Source organism: Setaria italica, chromosome IX, assembly GCF_000263155.2.
Source record: "Setaria italica strain Yugu1 chromosome IX, Setaria_italica_v2.0, whole genome shotgun sequence".
Taxonomy (NCBI): domain Eukaryota; kingdom Viridiplantae; phylum Streptophyta; class Magnoliopsida; order Poales; family Poaceae; genus Setaria; species Setaria italica.
The window spans coordinates 5,935,824-5,945,162 of NC_028458.1; the positions used below are offsets into that span (position 1 = coordinate 5,935,824).

The window sequence follows — 9,339 nt, forward strand, 5'->3', positions numbered from 1 at the left end:
AAAAAGAGCCTCCCAACTGCCGAGACCGGCTGACGCACACGATCCAAACACGAAAAGGCACCAACGGAAACCTGCGCCGTGGCGTCCGCTGTAGCTTGATCCTTAAGCTTGGAATCCCGGACGCCATGTGGTGACGACGACGATGGCTCGCTCGCCCAAAGGTTCGGTTCGCCGATGCTCGACGAGCCTCCTCCTCTCCCTCCCTTTCCCCCGTCCCGAGTGGGGGGCAAAAGCCACCGCGCTTTTGTCTGCAGCCGAATCGCTTCACGTCGCGGATCCGTCGTCGTCAGGGCATGTCGCCGCCACACAGCCAAGCCAACGAGCGATCGCCCGGTCGCGCGCGGCCCCGTCGCTTGGCCATGCTCGCGCGCGAGCGCGAGCGCACCAGAGAGGACGAGGACCAGATCGCCCTGTCGCTTGCCGTCTCCAAAAGGAAAAGGTGACGCGAATAGCATCTGATCGGGCGCCTTTTCCGATCCGCGCCCGAGATCTCCCTGCTAGTCCGCTGTCGAGTCCGGCTCTCGGCGTCCGCTCCTACCATTCTCCGCTCGCTAGCGGCTAGCTGCTGGGTATATTAGTCGCGTGCTCACGCTCACGAAGGGTGTGGCCGGCCGTGTGGGAGCAAGTTGAGCTCATGACCGCCGACCAGTGACCGTGCATGGCGCCGCGTCCAGCGCTTCATGGCTGTCGAGGGGAATGATGTCCGGTCCGAAGGCGCCTGCGGCGGCGAGGCACCGCGGCTTCGGACCAGGCTTCATTCCCCATGACTCATGGAATGGCAGCGATCCCGCGACCGCGAGCTTGTCGTCGTGAGCTCATCAGACCGACGCCGCGCGGTCTCTGCGACGAACGTACGTGTGGAGTAGCAGGGAAGATGGCCACACCCTCCTGAGCAGGTAGGCATATGCAAGCTGCTTCGGGTGAACTTTTTTCTTTTCCATTTTGGGAGCTGAATAGCACGTTTGCAGGGGATTTCAGCTTCTTCAGAGATCTGAAGTCTCGAGACTGGCTGACAGACATCAGCAAATGAGCATTGCCGCCGGTACAGGCGAGAACTGCCCTGCAACTGAAGGTTTTGCCAGATTCTGCTTGGCTTTAAAGATGAGTTAACCAGGGCAAGACAAAAAAAGAAGAAGGCACCAGCAGCGATATTCACTTCATCTGCCTGATTTCAAGCTGATGCTGCAGTTACTGAACACGGAAAGCAACATCACTGGCTACCTTACTGCACTCCCCATAAGATAAAGAAGAGGACAAAGGTTCGGTTCAGAGACTTCAGAGCAGGGTTCCAAATCCGTGCAGGACCCAAAGCACAAGTCGTGCTGTAATTTAGACCCCAAGCACCTGAACAGTGCAATTACGTTACGAGGAACCGAAAAATATACTGACGAAGAATGTCTTCTATTTCATCAGGTGCTAACCCGGAGTCTGCAATGAACATTGACGTTGCACTGGAGAGCTACTCTGTTATTATTGAAGATGATCAGGCTGTAATATATGCTTCCTGTACTTGATTTCGAGCAGATGCTGCAACCTGCAGCCGCTGGTTCAACATAGAACAAAACATCACTAGTTTCATACTGCTAAAAGTAATAAAGAGAAAGATTCCATGTCGAGCAGGGTCATCGTGAATGAAATACTCCCTCCGTCCATTTATCCGACTCGCTTCAGGGTCGTGCGCAGTGACCAAGGGGGGCCGGTGGATCCCCGATTGTCATTAAATCGCGGCTTTCCTTTAACTCCGCCAGCGACTGTTGAATTACCGAGTAAATACTCTGCTAATCCCACTCCAAACGCCATTACCGTGCGTGCCAGGCCCCTTTCCTTTTCTTCTTTGCCCAGCAACGCAATTACCGCGCAATTTCCTTTCCTTTTCACCATACCCGGCATCGTGCGCGCAATTCTCTTCCTTTCCTTTTCTTCTTTGCCGCGCGATGCCTTCAGTTTTAGTCGCTGCAACCAAAATTGAAAAGAAAATTTCTTTTGCTGCCAAGTGCCCATCGACAGACATCCCACCTAGCGTTGCACGGTCTATATAAGACGCCCAGTAGGGGTAACTATCGGTATTCAGATCGCTGAACCCTTCCATCTCTCTCTATCTCTCATTCATGCTGTAGCACACCAACAATGCCCGGGCTAGAGATCAACTTGAACCAAAATCCACCAGAATCAGCCTTTCCGTAGATTGGGATGACATAGGGGAGTGGGATGATACTGCCAATGAACTCGATTATGACATGGTCTGGAATGGTGAATATCAAGGTGATTAGTTAACCATGATCCACAATGTGTTGTGTCTTCCTTCTATGCATGATCTGAATTTTTTTGTGTGCCTGTGTTCCATGTCATAGGTGATCAAGATAGAGATGGACGAACCGAAGGAGTGCAAGTACCTGTTGCCGATGGCCAAGGAGTAGATGGAGATCAAGATGATGCTACAGCAGATGGCGTGCAAGCAGAGGGTCTTTCAAATGGTGATTTTCAGTTTCCTATGTTAATCCTTTTAGATCAACTACCTGTGTTTTTTTTGGCATTTAGTTAAAAAATTTCAGTGATTTGTTGGTTGGATCAGGTTCAGTTTTCAGATATTTTCAATCACTCGTCGGGTTCAGATTCAGTTTTAGCTATCTCTACTAATCACAGTACATGCTTCTGGTTTACAGGTTCCAATAATAACAAACAGAGGTTCTACTCGGATGACTTAAAGATCGCCATATACCTAGAGCTATTGGCAAAAACTGATCCTCCTATTCTGCGCCGCGGGGTTTCATAGGGTGTTGCACGAAAATTTGATGTGCCTCTAAGAGTTGTGCAGTCCATTTGGAAAAATGGACAAACTGGTGCAATAAATGGTGTTGTGAATAGATGGTCTAAGAATTGTGGTAGGAAAAGAATAGAAATAGACTTGGAATCTATAAAAGATGTTCCTCTTAGTCAACACACCAGATCTTGCTAATGTATTGGGTGTCAAGAAGAGCACACTTCGTAACCATTTCAAGGAAGGCTATTTTCGTCGTTACACTAATGACCTCAAGTTTAGCTTGCCCGATGAAAACAAGAAGGCCCGCATCAAGTATTGTTTATCCATGCTGAATGATCAGTCTTTGTCTTTTAAACTAATGTACAATGTCGTGTACATCGATGGAAGGTGGTTCTATAGGATTCGTAGGAACCAAAAATATTACCTTGCAAATGATGAAGAAAGACCACAACGAGCAGTTAAAAGTAAAAATTTTATTGAGAAAGTGATGTTCCTAGCTGTGGTTATGAGGCCTGGATTTGATGACAATGGTCAATGCATTTTTGATGGTAAACTAAGCATTTTTTCCCTTTGTGAAAGTAGAGCCAGCAAAAAGATGGAGTCCAAATAGGGAAGCAGGTACTAAAAAATGCAAATTTTTTTGCATATCCTGCATGAATCATGAGTTTTATTAACAATGTTTACATCTGTAGGTACCCTTATAACAAAAGCCATGACGTCGGTAACAAAAGAAGTTAGCCGAGATTTCCTTGTGAACAAGGTTCTACCAGCAGTCAAAGCAATGTGGCTTGCAGAAGAAAAAGGATTGCCCATATACATACTACAAGATAATGCTAAGATTCACATTGATGTGAATGACCCTGCATTTGTTCAGGTCGCCCAAGCAGATGGTTGGGATATTAGGCTCACATGCCAACCTTCCAATTCTCCTGACCTTAATGTGTATTGGATCTCGGTTTTTTTCAGCAATTCAGGCACTGTTTGAAAAGGGAACACCAAACAACATTAATAACATTGTGGCAAAGGTTGATAAGGCGTATTAGGACTATCCTATGCAAAGGGCCAACCATATTTTTCTAACCCAGCAGGGTTGCATGATGGAGATCATGAAGCACAATGGAGGCCAGCACTGCAACATCCCTCACATGAAGAAGAAAACTCTAGAGCTACAAGGACGTCTTCCAACTACTCTAAGTTGCTCTTTGCAACTTCACAATCAAGCCATGCAGTTTATCGCTAGTTAGAATTAGAAGTTATGTATGATGCTTTTTTTGTCGCTTCGGTTCGAGTAATGGAAACTGTAAGCAATATTATCCCTTGTTTTTCATATGCAATTCATCTTGAACATGAAAATTTTCATCCATTAGCTAACATAACTTACAGTACCGCTAAACTCAACACTAAAATTGCTCCAACTAATACTAGGACTAATACAAGGAAGGGAAAATAATCTTGAACATGGATCTCTTAGTTTTTTCAAGCTTCTCAGCGTCCAGACCTCTATCTGGAATCTTTGGCAATCCATTAGAAACATTACAATACCCACGACCAATCCAAAGCAGGGTTGTTGCAGACCAATCCAAAGTAGGGTTGTTGCAGCATCATTGACGTCCTTCTCATGGCGTCCATACAAGAGAGGCAATAACACAAGGAACATCAAACTAGAGGCTTCATGATTCACCTTGTCGGATTGAAACTTGTTAACATCAGTTGAAGTCAGCTTCACTAGGGCATACACGGCGTCAGGTTCGTCGACTTCGGCGTCAGGTTCGTCGACTTCGGCGATGTCCATCTAGGAGTCCGGCACCTCAGTCTCACCTGCAAAAGTATCCATCATGGACTGCACCTCACTATCGGCCATGGGGTCTTCATCTTTATCGGTAGAATCTGGTACCTAGTTGACACCACACACATAATGGATCTCATCATCGTCGTCCTGGCGATCCATCGCATGCAGGCATGCAGCAGCGTGGCGGCGTGGAGCCACTCGGCGTCGCGGCAGCATGGATCGACTCGGCGGTGCGGATGCGTGGTGTGCTGGACACTTTCACGAAGGCTAACGGAAGGGAACGGAGGCGGTATTTGAAGCAATGGGAGGACAGCGCCGCATCAATTGCCGCGTTTCGTACGAGGAGTTCGAGCGCCTAGGGACAAGGTCCGTAGCTTAAACGACACTGACTCTTGAAAAACTTTTTTTTGCTCAGATGACTCCGATAAATGGAAGGAGTATAATTGAACTAGCAAGCAAAAATTCCCAGCTTGGTCACGAGTGTCAATGTACGACCACATCACAAGGGCATAACATTACAAGAACTGAAAACCAAAACCTTTTATGAGTCGGCCAATACCTTTTATGAGTCGGCCAATGCCTCCCTAGTAGATGTACCTATTGCAATCAGTGGTTCATACCAAAACTTGTATGACTGGCAAGAATAATAGGAAAGTAGCAAGGGTAAAAACTGAGATACACTTTATGCCATTTTAAATAATATTGACTGAGCAAACATTAAAATCACCACAAGACGCTTCCAATCCACATCAATACCATGTTACAGTAAGAAATTGTGTTGGTTACCGTCTGGGAACAAAGGAACAGATATATTCTGAGACAAAGTACAGCATTATAGATAACATCAGTACAGCTTTACTACAAAATTGTCATTGCAAATCGTGCAAAACTTTTCTTTGGGAGTTCTCTTAAAAAAAGGCCTTTATTCACATCTAATCAAGCTGCTTCGTCCAATCGAAGGGCTCCCAGTCCTTCATGAAGCTAGCAACAGCTTGCTTCTGGTTATCCATGGACTCATGCCTTCGGCGACGGTGCATGTCCTCCTCTGGCAACTGGAGCATCCCTCTGATGACATTCAATCCAAATCCAGCGCTGAACTTGCTTTCATCATCTATTACATGTACAAACCCACGGTCCAGTCCAAACTCCACATGGAAGTAGGCAAAGTTCTCCGGGATGGCTTGCCTTAAGTTGCGGCTTGCGCTTGTCGGGATAACCTTCTTCATCTCATGCTGGGTCCATTCTTCTTCAGCTTCATCAATTGCCTGGAGTATACGTGATTAATCTCATTATTACAACCTAAAAACAGGAGAATATTCTCTGTTATGCAGGTAGCAATAGACAACTGACCTTTTTGAAGTACATTGGGGCGTTGCTTGAAACATCACAAGGGACAGGGATACACTCAATCATGCAATGTCTCCTTTGTCTGGCCAGGCTTATGACAGTCTCCATAAACACTACATCCTTGTCCTGCTGCGCGAACATCTTCAGCAGGCACTTCTTGAAGTTGCGAATCTCCCCCCAAACATTCTGATCAACGGTTCTTGTTGCAGACTCATGCTGCAACCATTAACAAAATTGTTGATAATTTAGATTTTAGAGACTGATTTTCTGTTCACAAGAGATGCAATAAAAACAGAAAGTTCCAGAAAGATGGCCTATTCAAAGGCACAGACAAGTTGCAGCTAGTATGTACTTAAGAAAGCTTAATTTCCTGAAATGCAACAGGGCCTGTAAAATTGACTCACCTGTAATGGGAGAAGAATACAATGCCCAGGGACAACAGGCTCAAACTGAGGTAGCATCAAGTAAGTGAAGTTTCCAATGGCAACAACTAGATGTTTTGGCCTGGATGGGTTCTCAAAGCAATACAAACATCGCTCCTTCTGAGTCAACATTTGCCTATTAGTGCTTCTCCTCTCCTCATGTGCCTCTTTATTCTTTCTTTTGCCCTTTTTACTAGGAGCATCACCAAAATCATATTCATCCTCTATACTTTTAGACATACTGTACTGCTTATTGTGCATAATCTTATTAGCTAAATGCAGGTCAGCATTCTCTTCTCTTCTCCTGCGATCAGCTGCACTAGGCTTCAATGTATCCCTAAAGATGAAAAATAGAAGTGTGTTTTCAGCTGACAAATAAATTATTGGACTACAAGTGCTAATATAATACAAAATACAGTAGGAAGTTTTTTTTTCCCATAACAATAAAAATTGAGTTCACAGAATGACAGGTGCACGCTCATAATAAGTAAGATGAATTGGTAGTGGTTACCTGATTGAGCTCCTTCCTTTTCCATGACAAGGTTCCTCAGGGACAGTATCCTGATTCTCCAACAAAGCCTCCATTTCTCTCTGACAAAGGATGACAACCAGTTCAGCCATACTGCCACTAACTACAATTCACGCAAAGTGAAATTTCAGCTCAACCCCTCCTATTTCTATAGATAACAAAATATCAATCCACGTTTCCTAAATTGTAAGATGTTAGTTAATATATACTTTGTCCAAATGCTCTGCAATTCTTTTAGGAAAAAAAAATACAGTTCCAGTAGTCCATACTTCCTACCTTAGCTACATGCCAATTTTTAGAAAATATAAGCATAGGGCTCAGCTGATGTAGACAGATAATATCACATCTCTATTTAAATAAAACAAGTGTTACTATGCATATTTACATTATTGCAATGCAAAATAAATAATTTTGCTACATAACAACAATTCACTAATTCATAAATAAAATATTTTATCAGCATTGCCACAAGAACAATAATTGAAAGACTCACCGAAAGTTGCTCAGCTTCTTCATTCTTGCCTTTCAGTCGGAGCTGCAGAATCTTTGCAGCCAACTGGTTTGCATTTAGTTTCTGAGTGCCCATTAATGGTGCTTTCTCTGAGCTCTCCTTAAAATGCTTCTGTTCTCTGTCCCTCTGCTCATCAGCACAAGCACCAGCAGTTGAGTCATTTTTGTTCTTGTTAAGATCACTAATCTTTTCCATAAAGCTTCCATCATCAGAGAACTTATTTAAGCTTGCTACTGCTGAAGAGATGAGTTCCTGATCCTCTGAAGATATATTGTGTCTTCTCCTTTTCCATGGTACAAAATCCGGCTTGGGTTTTCTCATGGAATGATGCTGAGAAGAAACATCGCGTAGATACTCACGCCTGCCACTATCACCAGCTTGACGACCCTCTGGATTTCCTTTGGCACGCTCTTCTGAGTTGTCAGCATTTACAGATTTTCTGCCTCTAATGGCATGCAAGTGAGCATGCGAATGGGCAGCTCTAGATGATGATGATGATACTGACACAGCTAAGTTGCCTAACGAGCCCCATCTCTCTTCAACAACCTATACGGTCCAATAGTCACAAAAGTTAGTGGCAAATGAAGTACCTGAAATCAGTTCCTACAAACAACATGTGGTTATGTGCTTACCTCGTCGAGCTTTCGTCCTTCACGAGCAGCTTGCTCCTTCGCACGCTTCAAAGCCTTAAGCCTCCAACTAGCACCGCCATCACCCACAACAGAGGACGCAAGCAACTGATTGCCTGCATTTGGTGGGGTAGATTCTTCTGGGTATCCAGGTCCGTTATCTTTCAGATATGGATTAAGTTCCTTAGGGTTTGGCCTGGCAATCTATCAATAATCAAACAGAAGGCGGGTTACTACGGATTGTTGACAATCAACACAAGCACTCAATGGCATAGGTGGGTTGGTACGACTTGCCGATAATCAACACAAGTACTCCTGGCACACAACATGTAACTATGTAAGAAGGTTCATCCTCATTACCTCTTCATGTGCAGCCTCATCCTTCTCATCATTATCAGCCTTACGAACGCTGCTGCCCTCAGTTCGGCTGCTGCTTGCCGACTTGAGCATCCATTCAAGCCCCATCTCCCTCCTGACCACTTCGCTTGCCCTCAACCCCTCACCACCAGTATCCTCCTCCTCATCCTCATCATCGCCACTCTGCTTCCCCTTGCCCCTTGCTGTAACGAGTAGCAAATCCTCATGGTCAGACATCGAGCTTGTCAAAAATTCGAACAGAATAACAAATTATGGCCAAATCAGCAAGTGTTTACCTCTCCCCCTGTCAGATTCGCTGGATTCGGAGTCGTCGTCAGAGAAGTTGTGGCGCCGCTTCCGGTGCTTCCCCCGGCGCTTGCTCCGGCTGACCTCCTCCTCCTCCTCCTCGCCGATGGAATCGTCGGTGTCCGACCCCGACTCCTCTTCCGAACTGTACCTTCGGCGCCGCCGGCTCCTCCGCCTGTCTTTCTTCTTGTCCCGCTCCCTTTTACTCCGCTTCTCCCGCCTCTTGCCGTCGGAGGAGTCGGAATCGGAGCCGCCCTTCCGGCCGGAAACGATCTGCTCGCGCGGGACGAGCTTAACTCCGGAGAGCATGGCGACGGCCGGCGCGAGAGTTTCGACTTCGGCCCCGTTTGGGACCGCGGTGACCACGCGGTGCGGCGGGGTACCGCAAGAAATCCCGCCGAACGGGTTGCGGTGGCCGCGCGGTCCTTCCCCGCGAGCCTCCCTCCGCCGCCGCAACTTGCCTGGGAACAAAACGCGGTCGAGCCCCCGCGGTACGAAAAATCGTTTGAGCTTTTCCACCGATACCCTCTCTCGCTCCCGCTCCTCTCTATCTCCCTAGCAGGCTAGTACTGTTGCAACTTTCTCAGCAAGCTTCAATTCAACAATATAAAAAGAAGCAGAACCACGATGCATATATCATTTTGAAACCAGAAACCGGAAGCGTGTCAGGTAGCAAAAGAAGCTTCTG

General features: G+C 46.2%; 1 protein-coding gene and 1 long non-coding RNA gene across 2 annotated transcripts; one reads left to right on the plus strand and one right to left on the minus strand.

The window, feature by feature from the left end:
* Window positions 1-611: 611 nt before the first annotated feature.
* On the plus strand, window positions 612-1,505 carry LOC111255859. The gene is made up of 2 exons (XR_002675997.1): window positions 612-896; window positions 969-1,505. It is a non-coding gene; the product is annotated as an uncharacterized LOC111255859 (long non-coding RNA).
* A 3,730-nt stretch (window positions 1,506-5,235) lies between these two features.
* Window positions 5,236-8,960, minus strand: LOC101755526 (CWF19-like protein 2). The gene is made up of 8 exons (XM_004981774.3): window positions 8,642-8,960; window positions 8,349-8,548; window positions 7,992-8,192; window positions 7,342-7,905; window positions 6,831-6,910; window positions 6,302-6,656; window positions 5,901-6,113; window positions 5,236-5,815 (listed from the first exon to the last, which is right to left on the minus strand). Exons 1-8 carry the CDS (start codon window positions 8,958-8,960, stop codon window positions 5,483-5,485), a joined length of 2,265 nt encoding a protein of 754 aa, XP_004981831.1. The 3' UTR covers window positions 5,236-5,482.
* Window positions 8,961-9,339: the final 379 nt, after the last annotated feature.